General features: G+C 49.0%; 1 protein-coding gene across 1 annotated transcript in view; it reads left to right on the forward strand.

Moving 5' to 3' along the window:
* The window catches only part of LOC311188330 (uncharacterized protein), a gene marked incomplete at both ends in the record, with an annotated part of 140,846 nt that extends 123,915 nt beyond the window's left edge, over nt 1–16,931 (forward strand). Inside the window, 4 exon segments of the mRNA XM_084259443.1 lie at nt 8,804–8,873; nt 9,108–9,217; nt 16,482–16,536; nt 16,904–16,931. Of these exon segments, the coding sequence (XP_084115569.1) occupies nt 8,804–8,873; nt 9,108–9,217; nt 16,482–16,536; nt 16,904–16,931 (263 nt within the window).
* Nucleotides 16,932–23,174: the final 6,243 nt, after the last annotated feature.

A 23,174-nucleotide genomic window follows, 5' to 3' on the forward strand; every position in this document is an offset into this window, starting at 1 on the left:
GTATATGAAAAAATAGGTCATCAAAAGGAAAAAAAATAACTTTGATTAACTAGTGTTAAACAAAAAAATAGGTTTACTAAATATGTTAATCCATCCTTTTAACATAAGCCTCACCTTTCATTTTAAAGGTTTCCATACAATCTAGTTATTTTATCTTTCAGCCATATGCTAGTTTTTTTTTTTTTTCTCTTGCCAACATGCGTAAAAAGGGAAGCCAAGTTCAAGTGCAAATAATGTGGTATTCTTTTGTAATCGAGTCTTGAAATGTTCTGTAGTGTTAAGCAAAGTCTCCTCTTGCTTGATACTAAATAAACTTTTGAAAGAAAAAAAAAAAAAAAAAGAAGGGCCTCGGTTACTACCTGAGCCATTTTTGTAGCTGCAGGAAGACCACGACCCACCCTGTTATTGTATCTACCATTGTTAGCAGATATTTAACCTTTTTGTGAGTAGGGAGGTGAGTAAAATCAACCTGCCAATCCTGTCCGGGTAAGTGTCCACGCAGCTGGTGAGCTGCAAGGCTGCTAAAAGCTTAAGGATAAGTTTAGCGTTCTTTATGGGGGACCCCTTGGTGGAGAGGAACCCTCTTTCCTGCCAAATCACAGCATGACTGTGAGCCATAAGGAAGGCATATGTTGAATCCGTATAGATGTTGACTTTCTTATGGTTGCTGAGGGTCAGGGCCCTGGTTAAATGCTATGAGTTTTGCCTTTTGGAAGGTGGTTTCTCTGGGCAGCTTTCCTGCCTCAATTACCTGATTGAAGGTAACAATGGCCTAGGCAGCCCTCCAATGACCTCGCGCATTTACGCAAGAGCTGCCTGTCTACACACACAGTAGGCATCTGACAAAGGGGAGTCAGTTAAACCCAGTCTAGAGGTTTGCATTTTTTCCCCCCAGGATTTCAGGACACAAATGGGCAACAGAAGGGGGGCCAGAGACCAGAGACAGGCAGAAGAGGGGCTGGGTTGAGAGAATTAGACTGAATAAGACTCCCCAGAGGGTTTGCGATAAAGAGCACATGGAAGTCCTGTGAGCGGGCAGGAGTGAGAGTGGAGAGCGAGCGGGGAGACAGGAGGTCCTGAAGGGGGTGCGAGGAATGTGCTTGGACAGGTCTTCCCAGGGTAAGTTTGAGGGGTTCCCAGGTGAGCAGAGCTGCCGCCGCCAGGGCTCTAAGGCAAGGTTGCCAACCCCTGATGGTGGGATCCATCTGCTTGGAGAGATAAGCGACAGGACGCAGGGCTGGGCCCAGAGGCTGGGAAAGGCCGCCTGCCGCAATGCCCCGACGTGCGTCTGTGCACAGGAGGAAAGGCTTTTCTGGATGAGGAAGGCCAAGGGCAGGTGCCCTAAGGAGGATATGTGTGAGTAAAAGGAAGGTCCTGCGGACCTCCCCGGAGGATTGGAGACGTCCTTTGTGGAGGCATTTGCTGTGTCGTACAGTGGCTTGGCTGGGAAAAAGCAAAATTAGGGATCCAGTGACGGAAGAATCCGACCAAACCTAGGAAGGAAAGGGTTTGTTCTGCCGATTCAGGGGAGGGAAGGCCCCGGATGGCCTGTTTGTGGTCCACCTTCAGCTGTTTGGAGGAAGGAGTTAGTCGAAGACCCAGATAGACGGCTGTGGGAACTGAAAGTTGGGCTTTGGATGGGGAGACGCAGTATCCTTTGGAGCCCAGGAAGGTGAGGAGTTGTGCAGTGTGTTGCTGAGATTGTGGCGGAGAAGGACTGCAGAGGAGGCGGCCAGCGACATCCTGGAGGAGAGTGCGGGGTGGAGTATGACATGACGAGAGATCACTAGCTCATGCCTGACCAAACAGATGAGGGCTGTCCCGGAACCCCTGAGGCAGGACTGTCCAGGCCAGTTGCTGGGAGGTGTGTGTGTCCAGATCTTCCCAAGTAAAAGCAAATAGGAAGTAACACTGAGGATCCAGAGGGATGGTAAAAAAAAAAAAAAGGCATTTTTGAGGTCAAGTATAGAGAAGCATGTGGTAGAAGACAGTATATGAGATAGGAGGGTGTTGGGGTTGGCACTCCGGGATGGATAGGCATCACCGCCATGTTAATGAGGTGAAGGTCTCGCACTAGGCAGTAAGAACCGTCAGGCTTTTTAATGGGGAGGATTGGAGTATTACAGGGCGAGTTCATAGGAGTAAGGAGTCCCTTTCCCAGGAGTCATTGGATGATGGGTTTGAGACCCTGACAGTGAGTGAGGGAGATTGGAAACTGGAGGCAAAAGGGAAAAGAAGGATCCTTAAAGCAAATGAGGACTGGGGTACGATGGGTGGCAACAATCAGGATAGAGATATTGTAGACCAGGGGGTTGACAGTGGGAGGAGACAGCGGGGAGCCCTGAGGAGGACAAGATGTTTGGAGCAGTGGGAGGATGAGAGCAGTGCTAGATCTTAGAACCATGAGTAGCCCTGAGTTTGGTCAGGCGGTCGCGACCCAGGAGTGGTGTGGGGCAAGAAGACATGACTAGGAAAGAGCGGACCAGTGGTCCTGGGCTGAGAAGGAAGGCCGTCAGCACCCGGAACCGAGACCTGAGAAGGATAAACTTGACTGGAATAGGAGGGGAGGACAGAGAAGGTAGCCCCCGTGCCAACCAGAAAGGAGATGGACTCACCTGCTACCTTGGACTACTCTGGGCTCCTCAAAGATTATTGGAGTCGATGAGTCCGGGCCTCTTCAGTCCTCAGCCGCCAAACCCAAGACCGCCAGTGGAAGTGTAGCAGGGGCTGGAAGTGTTACAGGGCAGCCCCGATACAAAACGGGGTGCCTGACTGTGGGTCCTCACCCGTGTGCTTAAAAGGACTTATCAATACACTACTGCAGGCACACATGAAAGGTTAATAAAAGGTTTATTTACAAGGGAAGGGGAAATGAGGAAATGTACAGCTCAGGGAGAAAAGTGGGAGACAAAGTTTTAAATGCGTCCTACCCGATCCGCCGATCTGGAATCCCAAATGGCACTCTGAGAGCTGGCGGCGAGCCAGGATCCCTGAAGCCAGGAGGTGAGCCAGAGAGCGAGCCCCCCAAGGCCCACATGTCTGGTTTTTATACCAACCCAGGCTGCTTAACTCCACCCTCAGGTCCCAGCCACCTTCCCTTTGGTGGTGTCGGGATTTGTCTTTCCTGGTGTCCTGATGGCTTTGGTCTGGAGTAGGGGTGGAGTCCACAAAGCCTGCATGGAATTAGCTCAGGACATCCTTTCCCCCTAACAATCCGAGGGACCTTAGAGGCAACAGCTCACCCTGGGAGAGTCACGAGCCAAGCGCTGGTGCTCCACAGGCCGGACGGCCGGGTCTTTTCGTTATTCGCGATTATTTGGCGAAGTGCCGTAGGAAGAGAAGGTGGGCCAACAGGAGGAAGAGGAGGATGGCCCCTCCAAGGGAGATGAGAAGAAGAAGTTGTTGAGGCGTAAGTGGCCACATGGATTGGAGTTACCAGGAAGCCCAGTAAGGGACTAGAGCAAGTCCCTGCTCCGCTCACGTGACATGAGAGGCAACGAGGGCCGTTCTCCCGCAGGGAGGGTGCCCTGGGTCGTGTACCAGCGGCTGTTAAGCCTTAGTGAGCTCGGAGGGGTTGCAGACTTCCAGTTCCACACGGGGAGAGGTAGAAAGAGAGAGAGTGAAGGAGAGGGAGAGTGGAGGGTTTGGGACAGGGCAGGATCCCCACGCGGGATCAAACCCCGTTCCCTGCCAATGCACCAGATGAAAGGTTCAGAGCAGTAAAGAAAAGGAGAGCCAGGCTAAATTTCTCAAAGGAAGGGAAAATTTATTGCACCCCTGATGGCCTCAGGGACCCAAGGTGGGGGTCTGTGAAGCCGCGCACATTGTCAGGGGGAAGCAGGGTTTTATAGGGTGAGGAGAGGTCAGGTGTGAGATTGGGTTTGTAGGTCCTGTAGGGCAGGGGAGATTCATTATCTGAATCCTCTAGGCAGGCTTCTGCATTCCAGTTCCCAGGTGGGCTTTCTGGTGGGTTTTTTATTCAGGCCTCCTGCATGGACCTTTCAGTAGTGAAACAATAGGTAACTTTTAAAAAAAAAATCATACAATTGTATGATTATCCTTACATTTACAGAAAGTTATTTTCTTAAAAATGCTTTGTTAGCATACATTGGTTATTAATATTCTAAAGTAAAGAAGTAATAATGCCAGGGACCACCCTCAGCAAACTGTCCTGTGAGGGGTTCCTGTGAGGATGAGAGGGCATGGACAAATCTGAGGGATTAGGGGGAGGGGGAGTGAGGAGATGCAAACACTTGATCAGGGTGCAGACATCATCCTGCTGAGGGTCTCAGCAGCCCTTTATTTATACCTTATAAGCAAACCCAGAGTACATAAGCATATGTATTAGAGCAGGAAGATAACAATCATCACATCTTCCTCTAGAACAGCCAGGGGTTTATTTGCCCTTCAGCAGAGGTTGTAACATTCTTTATTTTGAAGAAGGCACAGTTGCTAAACAAAAGTGTTCTTAGAATAGTCATTTATCTTAATCATTTTATTACTATCGAAAACTTACGTGACTGAGACTAACATTTCTATATTTACTACAGTGAAGGATTAACTAAGGGCTGGGGAAACAAAGGACAGGAAGTTACCTGGGGGAAGGGAGACAGAGGGATTTTTTTCTAACTAACCTATAAAGTTGAGACTAACATATAACCATATTGTTACAGGGCAGGGAAAGGGGCAGCCCAGACACCACAAACCTGCCTATTCTAAATGGGTTCTGCCATCCACTGCATGAACACAAATCATATGAGACTTTAATGGGAAGGAACTTTAATAAAATTAGGAAAAAATACAGAAAAGGCAAAGAATATAGTTTCTAAATCAAGCACCCAAAGTTACCCGTTGCCTCGTGGGTAAAAGTCCACCCAAGCAGGATTGGCCCAGAACAAGGCCCCAAAGCCTGCCACAAGTCTTAAGCATCTTCCAGTGGGGACCCACAGAAAAGGATAAGAAATAACCAGACAAGTCTGGAGGGAAAAGAGCAAAATCAAAATCAAGATAAAAACAGCCATTGCCACCTCCCCACGGGTCTCTCACCCACATCTGTGTCACCCAGTCCACGACCAAAAGGCAAGTGCAGTTTCTTCACGTGTCTCTCGGCTCCATGTGCCTCCTCTGACTCCATCCGGCTTCCTTCCTTCCTCAGTCTCCTCTGCAGCTTCTTCTCTCTCTGCTCAGCTCCACCCTCCACTTGGGTGGGGCAGGGAGCCTGGAATCTCCCCCTTTCTTGGGGACCACCCTGTTACAATCACCCCTTTTAATTTTTATTCCACCATATCTATGGTGGCACAGATCTCAGGGTGTAGTCTTAGGAGACAGTCTTTTTTTCAGGGTTACAATGTGTGTAAGAGAAGCAACAATTAGTCAGCAGCATTGTCCATGAATGTCCAGTATGACAGTTTTCCATTACTGGAAAATAGTCCATTATCCAAGCCAAAAGAAAAAAAAATCTGGAGCATTAGAAGCCTGCAGGTGAATGTTACAGGGCAGCCCGGATACAAAATGGGTTGCCTGACTGTGGGTCCTCACCCACGCACTTAAAAGGACTTATCAATACTCTACTGCAGGCGGGCCTCCCCGGTGGCGCAGCGCTGCAGGCGGCCTCCCCGGTGGCGCAGCGGTTGAGCGCTGGATTGCAAAGCTGCCCCCAGCCTCTGCAGCGCCGGTTCAATCCCTGGCTGCTCCCTGGCCACCTGAGGAGGGTCCCACGTGGTGCGCAGACCTCTCCTGCCACCCGCTGCTCCCCTCAGCAGTGTACTTCCGTCTTTCTGCCTGCTCTGCTCCCCGCTCTGGCTCTGTGAATTCTCTCACCCTCCCACGCTTCTGACTGTACCCAGTACTTGTATAAATAAATAAAAAAATTTAAAAAATCTAAAAAAAAAAAAAATACTGCAGGCACACACATGAAAGGTTAATAAAAGGTTTATTTTTAATGGAAGAGCAAATGAGGAAATATACAACTCAGGGAGAAAAGTGGGAGACAAAATTTTAAATGTGTCCTACCCGATTCGCTGATCTGGAATTCCAAATGGCACTCTGAGAGCCAGGAGCCGTGAAGCCAGGAGGGAGCAAGAGAGCGAGAGCCCCCAAGGCCCCCCAAGGCCCCAAGGTTTTTATACCAAACCTGGCTGCTTAACCCCACCCTCAGGTTCCAGCAACCTTCCCTTAGGTGGTGACTGGATTTGTCTTTCCCAGTGTCCTGATGGCTTTGGTCTAGAGTGGGGGTGGAGTCCACAAAGCCTGTATGGGATTAGCTCAGGACATCCATTCCCCCTAACATGAGGACCCACAGCTAGGCAACCCGTTTTATATCGGGGCTGCTTTGTAACAATATGATTAAAGCAAAAAACAGAAGGCTTTTATACAGAAATCATCATCTAATATATATTGTTTTAATAAGATACTGATTCAATATTAAGGCACCAAGGGCATGGAGGGCGTCAGTGCCAGACAAGCCGCACTGACTCTTCCCTAGCCCCAAGCTCTCAATTAAGGGAGGAATTCTCCTAATCTAACAGAATCTAACCTATTACTCCTCTACTTATTTAATCAGCCTAGTTTTCATATCTAACTTTAAGATCAAGGGAAAATTCCTTTTTCTGTAAGATTGCTGATTGTTGTTTTAAGGAACTACAAATATTTCATCAGAGGCAGGGCCTGAGATGGTTATAGCTTTTGGTTCTCAGAATGGTTAATACGTGACATCAGCAGTGGTAACATTGACTATTCCCAAGTGCATTATTTGTGCTGTCAAGATTATTAGCTTAACCAGTCACAAAATTGTTGTTGGCTTATTCGTGAATGCATACTCCAACAGCTACCATACCCATTGTCACTGAAAGGGAACTGTTAAGGAAAAGGGAATCTTTCCCTGGTAAAGAGCCATAGACATGGAAATGTCAGTAAAAGACAAGCTTGCTTCCTTAACAGGCATATCTAAACAAGGACTGGCAGCCTGCTAGGCTGGTTGTTCTCCTGGGCCAGTCTCAAAGATCTGCATCCTCCCCCTTTTCCTGTGTCAAGAATTTGTATGCTAACTAACCAATGTTATCAATGAATTATGCAGTGTCATTTGCTGTCAGATTGGTTATTCAGTAATTGATCAAACAGCATTTGCAGTTTTACTTTTAAATGTGTATTTTAACAATGGTAGAAACTAGCCATAAACAAATGAGACTCTAGCAGGAGTCAGCTAAAGAGATTCCTGACTTTTCAGGAATCTGCCCCATGCCTGGACCTTTGTCAGACTGTTAGGGGGAAAGGATGTCCTGAGCTAATTCCATACTGGCTTTGTGGACTCCACCCCCACTCCAGACCAAAGCCATCAGGACATTGGGGAAGACAAATCCTGTCACCACCAAAGGGAAGGTGGCAGGGACCTGAGGGTGGAGTTAATCAGCCAGGGTTGGTATAAAAAAACCAAACACATGGGCCTGGGGGGGCTCACTATCGCTTGCCTCCTGGCTTCAGGGCTCCTGGCTCGAGGCCAGCTCTCAGAGTGCCATTTGGGATTCCAGATTGGTGGATCTGGTAGGGCGCATTTAAAACTTGGTCTCCCACTTTTCTCCCTGAGCTGTACATTTCCTCATCTGCCCTTCCCTTGTAAATAAACCTTTTATTAACCTTTCGTGTGTGCCTGCAGTAGAGCATGGATAAGTCCTTTTAATCGCGCGGGTAAGGACCCACAGTCAGGCACCCCGTTTTGTATCGGGGCTGCCCTATAACAAGACTACAGGAGTAGCATGGCTCCCAGCATAATAACATCTTTTGAAAGGTTTTATTCTAGTAAAGTAAATATTTAAGCTATAACCCACATGAAAAAATTATACATGGGATCCGTAGTGATTTATGAGACTGTAGAGACATGCTGAAAGAAAAATGTTTGAGAATCGCTGACCCAATTCCTGGGCCTGGATTCAGGGAGGCAACAGTGTGACAAAGGTCTTGGTGCAGGAGAGCAGGGGTCTCAGGGTGTGGCTCTTAAGGTCTCAGTCCCCAGAGCTGTGTTCCGGACTGGAAGGTGACTGTTGGGGTTTCCTCATCTCCCCAGTTTCACTTCTCACAACCTGGGCGGGTCCTCCTGCCTGGATACTGGTGACTCACCCCAGGGCTCACTCCCCATTGCCTGGAGGTCTCCAGAGCAGCCAATCAGCAGCCCCGCGGCTCCAGTTCCAAAGCCCCCACCCACCCGCTGGGACTCCGTGGAGGCGGGTCCCGGGGGATGAGGGGCGCAGCCCTCCTGCTCCTGCTCTCGGGGGCTGCGGCCCCAAGGGAGACCCGGGCGGGTGAGTGCGGGTCGGGAGGGGACAGGGCGCTCCCAGAGGCGGAGCGAGGGCGCGGGCGGGGGTGGGAAAGGCGCGACCTTGCCGCTGCCCTAGTTGTCCCCCCACCTCGGCCCCGCCCCGTCCTGGCCCCTTTCTGTCCCCCGAGACCCCAGCCTCCTCTGGCCCCCCGAGTCCCGGCCATTTTCGTCCCGCAGCCACTTTTCAATCTCACTCGTCTTTCACCCACTTTCTGTCTCGTGGGTGCCCCTGGGACTCGAGCCCCCGAAGGGGAGAAGAATAGGCCTGGTCTCCCCTCCTGCCCCCAGGCTTCCACTCCATAAGGATTTTCCACACCGCGATGTCCCGGCCCGGCCCCGGGGAGCCCCGCTTCATCTCAGTGGTCTACGTGGACGACACGCAGTTCTGGTGGTTCGACAGCGACTCTCCGGGCCAGAGCTTGGAGCCGGAGAAGCAGGAGGAGTGGGACTAGGACGCGCTGATCCTAAGGGAGCGCGCACTGTGGTACCAAGCACGACTGGACGCCCTGCGCGGCCTCTACAACCGGAGCGAGACCGGTGAGCTGGCTCTGGTCCGGGCAGGGTCAGCACCCCCATCCCCACGGACGGGGGTCGCTCAGGGTCTCCCCCTCCAGGCTTCTCTGCAATTGCCCGGGAACAGCCCGCGGGACTTTCACCCCGTTTCATTCTGTTTAGTTTATTCTATGGTGGGAGGGGGCGCGGGCTGGGTGACACTGGCAGGGACAGGGTCTCACACCTTCCAGATGATGTCTGGCTGCGACATGGGGCCCGACTGAAGAGTCCTCCGAGCGTACAGACAGTACGCCTATGATGGCGCCGATTACCTGGCCCTGAACCCGGACCTGCGCTCCTGGACTGCAGCGGACATGGCCGCTCAGATCTCCCTGCGCGAGTGGGAGGCCCTGGGTGAGGCAGAGAGATTCAGAAACTATTTGGAGTACTGGTACTTGAGGTGGCTGCGCACATGCCTGGAGTACGGGAAGGAGACTCTGCAGCGCACGGGTAAGCGGGGCCTGGAGGCCTCCCGGTCCCCCCCTGCCTGGAGTCACTGCGGGAAATGAGTCCTCTCTCTAGTCCCGAGAGGGGGGCTCCCCTGGGTTTCATGTTCTGCACTAGAGAGACTTCCAGAGACTCCGGCTTCTCCTGAAGGACAGTGAAGGGATCCAGTCTGTCCTGAGAAAGACAGACAGTCCCTGACATCACACGTCACCGGGTCCTTTTGACCAGGGGCCTGTTTGAGAACCACGAGTTTCTCTCTCAGTCTTGTTTCTGGTCTGAGAACATTTTCAGTTATGTGATTCCTGCTTTTCTGTGTCATTCACCTTCCACCCAGGTCAGGAATAAAACGTCTGTGTTCCACTCCCTCTGCTTCATCCTACCCTAGGTTTTCATCCTCATTCTAGTACTATCTAAGAAATAGGAGACTCTCACAGATTCCCCAGATTAGCCTGTTTTTTACATTTTTATGCTTCTAGCTGTTACAGGGCAAACCCTGATAAAAAATGGGGTTTCCTGACTGTGGGTCCTCACCTGTGTGTTTAAAGGTGACGTATGAATGCTAAACTGGAGACACACATAAAAGGTTGATAAAAGGTTTATTTACACGGTAAGAGGAAATGGGAAATGAATAACTCAGGGAGAAAAAGAGGGAGATAAGTTTGTAAATACGTCCTACCCGTTCCGCTGACCTGGGATTCCAGTGACCCACAGAGGTGGCGAAAACCTAGCTCGCCTCGTGGCCAAGCCAGAGACTCCCAGCCACATGACCAGTTAAATACCCAAAGGGAGAGCCTAGTTGCTTAACTCCACCCTCAGGTCCTCCCAACCTTCCCTTTGGTGATATGGGATTTGTAGTTCCCAGTGTCGTGGGGGTGGAGTCCACAAAGCCTGTATGGAGTTTGCTCAGGACATCCTTCACCCCTGTCATTCCTGCCACGCCAGTTGTCCATTGTGAGGACAGTCTCATGAGGAGTCCTCAGTGTCCATGGAGGAAACACAAAGTGAGTTTTCTGATCTACCACCTCAGAACCCCCAAGGACACGTGTGACCCACCACCCCACCTCTGAGTATGCGGTCACCCTGAGGTGCTGGGCCCTGGGCTTCTACCCTGTGGACATCACCCTGACCTGGCAGCGAGATGGGGAGGACCTCACCCAGGAGATGGAGCTGGTGGAGACTAGGCCTGGAGGAGATGCAACCTTCCAGAAGTGGCAGCTGTGGTGGTGCCTTCTGGAGAGGAGCAGAGATACACGTGCCATGTACAGCATGAAGGCCTGCTGGAGCCCCAAGTCCTGAGATGGGGTAAGGAGGAGGATGTGGGCAGTGATGTTGTACTCAGGGCCATCAGGAGCCCTTCAGAGGGTCAGGATAAGGTCTGGAGCTCAGGGTATGATCTTCCCTTCCCTACCAGTGCCCCCTCCTCAGTCCTCCATCCTCACTGTGAGCATCATTGCTGGCCTGGTTCTCCTTGTTGCTGTGCTCACTGGAGCTGCAGTGGTTGCAGCTGTGATGTGGAGGAAGAAGCACTCAGGTAGGGAAGGGAGTGGAGGATCTTGTCCATTGGGGGCTTTCATATCCCAGGGAGAACTTGCCCTGCCTGGTTAATGGGAAGTACCATCCACACACATGTGTGTTGCCCAGAGGGCATTTGCTCCAGTCCCCCCTCACCTCCTTTCTTCATTTTTCTCAGTCCTGACCTGGGTCTTTAGTCCCAGTTCTGAAAACTTCCTGTTGTGCAGGATTAAAAGATTCCTTTAAGTCTTCTAACCTGACTGCTCCCTGGTCTCCCATGATGCTTCTTCCCACAGTAGGACATGGAGGAAGCTACACTGAGGCCGCAGGTAAGTGTGGATCTGGGGTTTGATCCCTGAGCCCCTGGGGACAGTGTAGATGGACTCCATGGGGGAGTCACCCTCATCAGTCCTTCCTGTGGTCTCATCTCTGACCAGGTTCTGTTTTGTTCTCAACCAGGCAGCGACAATGCCTATGGCTCTGATGTGTCTCTCAGCCCCTAAGGATCTTTTACAATGAACCCGATGAGGCTCCTGTTGTGCGCACCCTGGGCAGCAGGGTGATGGTGTCACTGTTGTTCTTAACTATGATATTGAGCATTTGTTCATATATTTATTTTTCTATGTCTACATAAGTTGCTATGTCTATAAATAATAATAAATAAAATATAATAATAAATAAAATTTATTTATTCATTCATACAAGAAATGGGGTACAGGCCAGATGCACGGGAGGTGATCAGATTCACCAGAGACAGAGTGGGGAACAGAACAAGCAGACTGATGAAATACACTGCTGAGGGGAGCAGCGGGTGAGACAGGAGAGGTCTGCCGCACCATGTGGGATTCTTGCCTGCTGGCCAGGATCTAACCTACACTGCAGAGGCTGCGGACAGCCTCACAGTGCTGCGCTCAACCACCAGCGCCACCAAGGGAGGCCTAGAAGTCAATTTTTTTTTTTTTTTTGCTATATTTATAACACTGTTTTTTTGTCCTTATTAAAATTGAGTTATATCTTGCTGATTATTGAGTTTTAAGCATTATTTGTAAATTCTTGATACAGTCCTTTATCAGTTTTGTAATATGCAAATGTTTCCCCCCACTCTGTGACTGAACTCCTTTACTGACGGAAAAGCAAGCATTATTGTCCAGACAGAATCATGGATATATTTTTTTAGAAAAGAAAAGATAAATTTCTAATTGGTTTTGAGCAGATACTGGCTGACTGGGATGTTGGGGGATGGAAGGGAATGACTGACTTATGCGTATCCTTGAGTGTTATTTAAATGTTCTTGCATGAGTGTGAAATATGCTTTCAAAACTAAATTACGCTTCATTCCTCAATTTATAAAACTCTTCACACATCATGTCCAAATCACGTATTAAGATCAGACTGGCATGTGGGCTACAAGTGAGGGACCCGCACATCATAGTTGCACAGTCATGATTTCTCTCAGGGGTCACCCTGGTGTTGTTCATTCTGTGGGTGTTGGACAAATGTATAATGACCTGTGTCCATCATGAGAATATCATGCAGAGTATTTTCACTGTCCCTAATATCTTCTGTGCTCCAAGGAAGCAAAAGCAAAAAAGAAACCAATGGAATCACATGAGACTAGAAAGCTTCTGTGTAGTGGGGGAAACTCATTAAAATGAAAAGACAATATCAAGTTGGAGAAAATCTTTGCACATCATCAATCCAAAAAGGAGTTTGCTGCAGGAGGTCTTGTTGCTCCAGCCAGATAGGATACTGACAAGCAGCTAAGAGAAAAGGCCTCACACCGTGGGGCTGAAGATCTGGCATCCCTTTGCTTTTTGTTCTTGGTCATAGAGAAAAATTTATCTGAAAGTATATTAGGCAATAAATTATATGTATCAGCATACTGTAAGTAAATAGCACAGAAAATTGTTTGTTTAGAAATTAGTTGTTGGGCAGTTTGGCCCACTTGACAATGGGAGATGGTTTGTTGAACATGCCTGACAAGCATTACAATACAATAATTATAGTGGGTCCTTCTTTTGCCTTCCCTTGAAGTTTCTTGGGAAAGTTTTTAAATGAAGCTATTTAGAGTTAGGAGTTTCTAAATAAAAAAAAGTTCTGATAGCTGAGTAGCAGCCAGCTCCTGCTGTGAAGGCCATGAGAACATGAGAATAAAAAAAGTCTTTTCTTGCTTAGGCTTTGGCTGATATCTACTGGCGGCTATCTACTGTCTTAGGTTATTGTTTGGTTGAAACAATGAGTTCTATTGTAAGGCTTAGTTTTTTATTAGCCTTGAAGGTTGCCTTCTTATGAGAGCACGTAGTGGCCAAAAGCCCATAGAAAAAGAGATGCACTGATTGTTTCTGCTTTGTTTCTATGCCCATGATAATGTCATCTCACTGCTTGCAAAAAATGTATAAATAAAAAACCTGCTGAGCCTCTCGGCAGAAGATACTAGCACCTCACCAAGTGTCGGTGTCTCCTCATTCCCTTCCCCTCAGCCCCTAAGTTTCAGTCCTTTCGTTTTCGCCGAGGCCGTCTCATCCTTTCAGGAACCCCTGACACGACATTTTGCTGGAGGCCGGTCCCCGGCAGGAGTTACTATCCAAGACCTACAAAGAACTGCAAAACAAGAAAACAACTCAATAAAAACAGGGCAGAGGAGCTAGATGGATACTTTTGTAAAGAAGACATACAGATGCCCAATAGGTACATGGATAAATGTTTGTCATGTGCTGTCAGGAAAATGCCAATTAAAACCACAATGAATTACCCCCTTACACCTGTGAGAATGACCCACTGAAGGGTGTGGAGGAAAAGGAACTCTCTCTGGTACATGGTGGGTGGGAATGAAGTCTGGTCCTGTTAGTGGGCAGAATGAGGGTTTTCCAGGGTTTCTCAAACCTGTACACTCTACATGGGATCTGCCATCATCTGAATTAAGACAAAACATACTCTAAAGCCTAAGACCTTCAATAGAAAAGAACTTTAATACAATTAGTGTGCAATAGAGAGAAGAGAAAGAATATAGTTAGAATAGTTCCCAAGTGAAGCACCCAAAGCTACCCGTCCCCTCATGGGTAAATGCCCAGAGAAACAGGGTTGGCCCAAAGCAGGCCCACTGGGCCTGAACGCCCGCCACAAGGGTAAGGCACCTACTGGTAGAGACCCATGGGACAGGGGCAGGAGGGGCCAGTCAAGTCTGGAAGGAAACGAGCAAAATCAAAATCCACATCAAGACAACAGCTGCCATTGTCAGCGTCTCCGTGGGCCTCTCACCCAAGTCTTTGTCTCTTTCACGTCTCTTTCTGTGTCCCCAATTCCCTGGCACAAGTCCAAGCCTGAGGAACAAGCCTGGCTGCTGCTTCACATGTCTCTCTGCTCCATGTGCCTCCTCCAGTCTTCTTTCCTCATCTCAATCCACGTCTTCCTCCTGTTCCTTAGCTTCTCATCCCTGCTCAGCCCCACATTTCCTTGGGTGGGGCAGTAACCTGGAACATCTCTTTTCTACGGATAGCACATTGGTCCTGCCCCTATGGAAAACAAATGAAGTTTCTTCAAAATATTCAAAATAGACCTGTCCCATGGTCAAGCATTCCATTCCTTGGTATTTATCCAAAGAACGTAAAATGCTAATTCCGAGGAATATGCACCTCCTATGGTCACTGCAGCACTGTCTGCCATAATCAAGCAATGGAGACTACCTAAGTGCCCAACGGCAGGTGAGGGGATAAAGAACACAAACCGTATACACAATGGAATACTACTCAGCCATGAAAAAGAAAAATTACTGACTTTGCAACAAGGATAGATATGGATGGGATTATGCTAAGTAAAATAAGTTTGAAGGAGAAAGTTAAATACTGGATGATTTCATTCATATGTGGAATATAAAGAAACAAAGCAGGCACAGGTGAAACTAAACCAAAACAAACTCTAGAAATATGACTGTGGAATTGAAGGTATGGAGTGGGGTAAGAGCAGGAAACAAGGTAGGAAGAGGGCCCAGTGAACTATGGTGAAGACTGTGGGTGCCCTTATGGTAGGCGTGATGTGGTAACAAACATCTGAAGAGGGGTGACCCTGGGCCTCTGAACACATACGGTGTGTAAAGCAATGTTACCTCAACTGAGTAGTACAATGAGGGGAAAAAGAAACGAAAAAAGCATATTGTCTCCTCCAGCAGTCACTGACCTCAGGACTTTGCCTTCACCTCCTCACTGTCACGCAGGCTTAGGGGCTGGTTTCCCACAAAGTCAGAGGCAGGAGGTGCAGGGACTCCTGGGGCTGCTCAGACCCTGCTGAGTAGAGACACTGCAGAGAGGGTGGCTCTGAGGGGACCAGAGACAGAGGGTCAGAGTAACCCCAGTGCTGAGTGAGGGTCTGGTTCCCAAGGAGAGGGGAGTGTGTGTGTGTGTGTGTGTGTGTGTGTGTGTGTGTGTGTGTGTAACAAGAATGACAGGATATACAACACAAGATGATGGGAAGACAATTAACATCAAGCCCCAGAATAAATGAATTGAAATCGCACACAGAGTAAAGAGTGTGAGAACAACACCTCAGTAAATGCAGTTCTGTGGAGAAGCAGTTTCCAAGAAGGACTGAAAAGGCATTGGACCTGAAGAAGAGGCTGAGGTTTAGAACTATCTCATGGTTGGTTTGAGGTGTAAGGAGCTGGGCAGGACCCCTGCTCCAGGCCCCTGCTAGGATGTGGTGGTAACTTCACCCCTGACAGCTCCCTCCCCCAGTCGCCAATGTTCATCTTCATTCCCCGACGTTCATCTTCTTTGGACTCACTGTAGAAAACCCACGGGCCTCAAAATGAGGTTGTTCCATGAGCTTCAGCTACTTTTTCTCTAGACCAGAACTGGAGGGAGCCACACAGGGGGAGGGAGGAATGTGTGTCCCCCCACTGGCCTGGCCCAGGGGCAGGATTAGCCCAGGTCACCCCAGTTCCTGAGCTGAGCCTTTGTCCACAGTCCAGGAAGGGAGGGAGATGGAGCAGGGTCTGTTGCGTCGGGCAACACCACACTGATAAAGAAATGGGTGTCGTGGACAGGCTACATGATGCAGGATGCTGCGGAAGAGGAAGATCCGGGCCGTTTTTATTGCTAGAATAATCATACAGCGTCAGTTACGTGGGGTAGGAGGACAAGGAAGAGGATGGGTGAAATAATGAATGTCATCTTGGGCTTCAGGGGGACAGGAGTCTGACAGATAATTCTTATCTGCTTGATGACCAAGTGTTGGAATTGAAACCAGACCCCAGACTCTGGACCATGGGCCTAATCTTATCAACAAGGCGGTCCCCTGGTCAGCTTCTGGGCTCCCTTGTCACATCTCGTGATGCATCACCTTCCCAGGGCGATCAAGCTTTCTCTCTTGAAAGATTTGCAAGGCACCTTGTAAGGCTTGGCTCCCGTGACTGAGTGACCAGGCAGCTCTGACCTTGTGCAGGAATGCAGGTCACACAAATGGCACCTGAACAGGCTGCTCAAGTTTAGCGGACCCACCAGGGTCTCCCTCAGCTCCTAGGGGAAGATGGAATGTTAGAGGGCGAACTAATGTTTCTTTCTCATTCTGGGGCTCTCCCGTCTCCCCCGCGTAACCCTCCATGCGCAGCCGGGAGAGGATGTCAGGTCAAACCCAGGCTGCTTCTCCCCACGCCTCTCCCCACTAGTGTTCAGGATGGATCTGCTTGTACGCATGGCCGCGCTGGAGGAGAGCACGGAAAGGTAAGTATCATTATGATATTTGCTACCGGGATTGGAGGGAAGTTTTTTTTTTTACTATAAAAGATCTTTTATTTGGGTTGTTGCTGTAACAAGGCTGTGCAATTAGAAAAACACCTGGGAGAAGGAGAAAGTGTTGAATTGAGTTTTCATAATACAACCAAAAAAAAAAAGGGAAAAAAGTCAACAATGAAAATAAGAGAAACATTTGCATGAATTATTCAGTTTAACCCAGGACACCCTGTGAGTTGTCAGATACCATGATCCCAGGGTAACTCATGACTGTGGGGAGTGAGACTCAGAAGCGCAGCCCAGGCCACACATTGGGCGACCCAGGGTTCTGACCACCCAGGCCCCCCTGCTGTGGCAGCTGCAATGAGGAAGGGTCTCTGACCTGAGGGGGCTGAGGCCTCAGTGTGGTCACATCCACTGGAAACATCCAGAGTGAGGGTTGGGTCCTCTTAATGACGGGCGCCCACTACCTGCCCAGGCGCCCTTCTACTGACAAGTCAAATTAAAAAACATTCCTCCTGATGTTGATCTGGTGCTTTAGGCAGGTGAGGTGGGAGAGAAAGTGGAGGTGATGCCAGGCCCTGTGAGCCCTCCCTGCCTGGTGTGGGGAGCAGAGAAGGCAGCTGAGGGTCCATGTTGAGAAAGGCCTGGGGCGCCGTGAGGAGCAGAGACTGGAGATGGTGAGAGTGTGCAGGGCAGGCAGGAGGCTCCTGTGGTCTGACCAGGGCAGGTGTGGTCACCTCCTCCATGAGCGTCTCCTCTGCCCTCCCTGTTCAACTTCCTCACCCACCTTGCAGGACAATCATGGCCTTGGGGTCACTACTGGACCCCTCCTGGAAGAAGTGACCTGCAGCATCTGCCTGGAGACAGGAGGCCGCTAGGACCGTCTCCTGTCGCCACAGCTTCTGCCAGGCCTGCTCTCAGCTGAGTGACTCTCTGACCCGCCGAGGTCCCTGTGTGCTGTCCACGCTGCCAGGAGCCACCACAAGAGGGAACAGCAGGTTTAGTTTTATTCTGGTCAGTTTGTCCTCTGGGAGCAGACTTGCCCAGGGGTCATTTTCCTGCTTCTACATTTAATCTGGATCCCTGCAGCCTGGTGCAAGTGGTGGGGTATGAACAGCTTTGCTGAGGCCCGCTTCAGTAGCAAGCCTTGACAGAAGCCACAGGGAGAGAGGCCCATGGCATCTAGGCCCAAACTCAGCATGTGGACTGTGGGCCTCCCTGAGCTCTGGCAGCATTGGCCTGGGCTGTGCTGTGGCAGGTGGGAGACCAGCCTGGTGGGCTGTGATAGAGGGGTGCCTGCTCTGGATGCTCAGGTGAGCATCTGGCCCTGCTGAAGCCCACACCCACTGTGATCCCTGATGCTGGGGGGAGAGGGGACCTTACTGCGTGCAGCCTACGGGCCTGTTTGATGCCATCTGAGTGACAGCAGCCTGCACTCCAGGGTGAGACTATCTGACCTCAGGCATCTGGACACACTGGCAGGTGTTTCATTTGAGAACACAGTGCCAGAATTGTAATGGACCAAACAGATTCAGGCTCTGACAGGTGTCATTCAAGATATTTTTGTTTTGTTTGTTTTAAAAGAGATTTTTATTTTTACTTACGTATGCACACAAGAATGGGGTTTAGGCCAGAGGTGTTGGGGGTAAGAGGATTCACCAGAGTCAGAGTAGGGAGCAGAACAGGAGGATCTACTGAAATACATTGCTAAGGGGAGCAGCGGGCTAGACAGGAGAGGTCTGCTGTGCCACGTGGATTTGCTCCCTGGCCAGGGATCGAAATCATGTTGTAGTGGCTGGCAATACTTGATTGTGCTGTGTCTTTAACCCCTGCACCACCAGGGAGCACCCCACCATTCAAGGTTTTTGAGACCATCCAGGCCTCTAAATGGACCAATCTGATTGGAGCTCCACTGGCACCAACCAAACAGCTGGGATTATAAAGGGGCCAATCAAGCTTGAAAGGTGGCACCCTGAAGAGGATACAAGCCAGAGCAGCAGCCAGCCTGAGCCACTTGTTAGACAGCTACTGGTCAGATTTGTCGGTACTCCTAGAAAGATCTTTGCCAAGCCCTCTGCAGAGTGTGAGACCTTTCCAGAGACCTTTCTGAGACCTGATGGCTACACCTGCCTCTGGCCCTGGCTCTAACACCGCCTGCAGAGAACATCGTCAGGCTGTCCCTAGGGTTTCTAAAGGGGCTGTTTGCTGGTGGCTTATGCCCAGCCTCTCTAAGGCTGTTTGCTGTTGGTACAATGGCATCTTGATTAAGATGTAAACTGGCATCTCTGGCACCATTGCCTGCTGGACCAGTGCTGACCAGCACTGCTGACCTGTATCTGGCCTCCTCTGAGAGCTGTCCACCACTTCTCATCCTTGGGCACCATCTCCTGGTGCTATCACATCTTGCACTGTCCAGTCATGGGTCTGGTGCTGTCCGCCCGGCCTTTGGACAGCTGTTACTGGCTGCTGCAGCGTCACCTGAGCAGCCCACCTGGGATCACCCCCAGCTGCCACCGGGAGTTGGATCCTGCTCCACTGTTTACCTGTTGTCACCAGCTCCAGGCTGTCATAGCACAGCTTGTGTGAGTAGCCTTTGTTTTGGACCGGTGGACACTGAGGACACTGTCTGAGGTAGGACACATGGCCATTTCTGGGCTTAGACACTCCTTCCTTGTTTGCAGTCTCCCCTTTTTAATAAACCCTGTTGCTTTTACATCCTGAGCCTGAGTGTTGTCTTGCAAGTGTGAGCACATGGATGAGGACCCAGAGACAGTGACTGTCCCCAACATTGCCCTGTTTTAACATAACCTGAGAGTGGAACTGGTGACTGTCCCGCTGCAGGGTGTGGTGTCCTGTGCCCACTTGACCCCCCTTCTCTGTTCAGGCCTGAGAAAGTGACAAGTGAAGCTGCAAAAATTCATGCCTCATCCTCCCTGGTGGCATAAGGGGTTAAGCACAGCACTGTGAAGCTATCCGAAGCCTCTGAAGCACGAGTTAGATCCCCGACCAGGGAGCAACCCACATGGTGCAGCAGACCTCGCCTGTCTCACCCACTGTTCCCCTCAGCAGTGGATTTCAGTCACTCTGCCTGTTCTGTTCCCGCTGTCTCTGGTGAACCCTCTCACCCCCACCTTTGGTCTGTTCCCCAGTTCTTGTATGCATAAACACATACATTTAAAAATAATTAAATAAATCTTAAAAACAAAATCCTGCCAGAGTGTTAGGATTTGAGCTAAAAAGAACTTCAAATCCATTCTTATTTTCTAGATGAGGGTAAATAATGAAAAGAGCATCAGGCCAGTGATGGCAGAACCTAGACACAGCAGGTACCCCGACTCCCTGTCCTTGTTCATGCCCTGACGCCTGAGGGAGGACAGAGGCTGAGGGTCGGGAGAGGAGCTGGACACTGACCTCCTCCTGCTCGGCCCTCATGGAAAAAGCAGGAACCAAATGGTGAGAAAAGTTCAGGCCACGGGAAGCTGTAAGTCTGTCTCCCATGACCAGTCCTTGCCCGGGGAGGGCTGTGCGCTAGGAGATGTGACCATAAGGCCGTGAGCCCTGATGACAACATCATCTAGGAGGGGGACCATGTAGCAGAGGGTTCCTGTTTCTCCCCAAACACTTCAAACTTCTCACTGAAAGGATGTTGATATAGAGGGGAAATGAGGAATCAAGTTTAAAGCAAAAGGATACTTATGAGTCCTGGGTACTGAGGCGATACAATATATCATTATTGAAGCAACATGGAGGATTTCAGGACAGACGCCCTGTGGACACGCACAGGTGCAAGAGGAAGTTCTGCAGGTGCAGCCTGTGAGCACACGTGTGAGGACCTATGTAGGGTCAGAGACACGTGAAAGAGACAGAGATGTGGGTGAGAGACCCAGGGGAGCCTGACAATGGCAGCTGTTATCTTGATGTGGATTTGACATTGCTCTTGTCCTTCCAGACTTGCCTGGCCCCTCCTGCCCCTGTCCCATGGGTCACCAGTAGGTGCCATAGATTGTGGCAGGCTTTTGGGCCTCAGTGGTTCTGCGTGGAGCCAAGCCTGTTTGGCTGGACATTTACCCATGAGGGGACGGGTAGCTTTGGGTGCTTAATTGGGAATTATTTATCTATGTTCTTTCTCTTCTCTTTCCCTATTACACACTAATTCTCTATTGCACACTCATTGTGTTCAAGTTCTTTTATAACAAAGATGTTATGCGTTAGATTTTGTCTTTAGGCAGCTGATGCAGATCCCATGTAGAGTGTACAGGTTTGAGGGCCCCTGGGAACCCCTCATTCAGCCCGCTAACAGGACCAGACTTCATCCTCATGTGCCAGAGTTCCTTTCCCTCCACACCCTTCAACGGGTCATTCTCACAGGTGTGAGGTGGTAACTCATTGTGGTTTTAATTGGCATTTTCCTGACAGCACATGATGATAAACATGTATCCATGTACCTGTTGGCCACATGTGTGTCTTCTTTAGAAAAGTACCTATTTAGCTTCTCTGCCCCTGTTTTGATTGGGTTGTTTCCGTGTTTTGGAGTTCTTTGTAGATCTTGGATAGTAACTCCTTGTTGGATTGATGATGTGCAAATATTTTCTCTTACTCAATATTGTCTTTTCATTTTAATGATAGTTTCCTTCACTATGTAGAAGCTTTTTAGTCTCATGTGATTCCATTGGGTTTTTGGGTTTTTTTTGCTTTTGTTTCATTGGAGCACAGAAGACATTATGGGCAGTGAAAATACTCTGATGGACACAGGTCATTGTACATTTGTCTAACAACACCCACAGAATGGACAACACCAGAGTGAACCCAAAGGGAAACCATGAGTTTGGCGACTGTGACGTGCGGGTCCATCACTGGTAACACACGTGCCAGTCTGGTCTTAACACGTGATTTGTTCGTGATGTGTGAGGAGTGTTATAAGTTGAGTAATGTAGTGTAATTTACTTTTGAAAGCATATTTCATGCACATACAAGAACATTTAAATAACAGTCCAGGACACACATAGGTAAGTCACCCCCCCAACACCCCAATCAGCTAGGACATCTGCTCAAAGCCAGTTAGTGATTTATCATTTCGCTTCTAAAATATATATATATATATATATATATATATATATGTATATATCTCCAAGCTTCTGTCTGGACAATGCTTGTTTTCCTGTCAGTACAGGAGTTCAGGACACAGAGTAGGGGAAACATTTGCAAATCATGAATCTGATCAAGGACTGTATCTAGTATTTACAAAATAATGCTTAAAACTGAATGAGCAGAGAGAAATAACACAATTTTAAAAGGGACAAAAACAGTGTTGTAAATGAGTGGTGCCTCATTTGAAAAATGGACAAAAGACTTTAACAGACACGTCACCAAGAAGAGACACAGACGACAAGGAAGAACATGAACAGATGCTCAGCATCACAGGGCACTAGGGAAAGACAAAGGGAACAACAGTGACGCCATCACACCTGGTAGGGGCTGAAAAATGCAAACCCTGCACAGGTGCTGCCCAGGATGTGGACAACAGGAGCCTCAACACTGCCTGCAGGAATGCTAAAGGGTGCGGTCACTGTGAAAGATCTTTGACAGTTTCTTTGAAAAGCCAAAAACCTGACATACAGCCCAGCGCTCACTGCCCCAGCTAGTTACCCAAATAATTTGAAAACATATTTGGGGGCCTCCCTGGAGGTACAAGGGGTTAAGACGCAACCTATGAAGCTGTGTGCACTTGGGGAGGTGACACCCATGGTGCAGCAGACCTCTCTTGACTGGTCCACTGCTCCCCTCAGCAGTGTATTTCAGTCAATCTGCCTGTTCTGCCCCCCACTCTGTCTCTGGTGAATCCTCTCCACCCCCGCATCCCTGGCCTGTACCCCAGTTCTTGTATGCATAAATAAATAAATCTTTAAAAAAAGAAACCTTATATTAAAAAACTCTGCATGCATGTAAATGGTTTTTTCTCCTTTATTTTTTATTAAAATTTATTTTTTATATTCCCCATACAATTGCACCCCCCTTATTTTGACCCCAATCCCTCTTTTCCCCTCTCCCCCATAAGGTGTCTCTGGTTTATAGTTGCTTGTTGAATTTGATTTTTTCTTTATTATAGTTATTCATTTTCCTGGTCCCTTATTTAGGTTTTCTAGATTCCTGCTATGAGTGAGACCATCGGTATTTTTCTTTTTCTTTCTGGCTTATTTCGCTGAGCATGATCCCTTCCAGCGCCATCCATGTTGCTGCAAATTGCATGTGTTTATCTTTTTCGATTGCTGAGTAATATTCCATTGTGTCTATATAACATATTTTCTTGATCCAGTCATCTATTTTTGGGCATTTGGGTTGTTTCCATAACTTAACTATTGTAAATAGTGCTGCTATAAACATAGGGGTGCAGGTGCCCTTGAAATTAATGTTTCTGTGTCATTTGGGTAAATACCTAGGAGTGGAATCATGCATGTAAATGTTTATAGCAGCACACCCATAAGTGTGAGCTGCCCATAGTGACTTCCTTCCAAAGACAACAGCCTCTAAATAAATGGGAAAAAGAGAAGCTTTTCAGGAAGAAATCTGGGAAAGTGTGCCTTAGCCAGGTGTTGAAGGTTAACACCATCAGTGATGGGTCAGGTGGA

The sequence above is a fragment of the Talpa europaea genome, assembly GCF_964194135.1.
Source record: "Talpa europaea genome assembly, chromosome: 2".
NCBI lineage: Eukaryota > Metazoa > Chordata > Mammalia > Eulipotyphla > Talpidae > Talpa > Talpa europaea.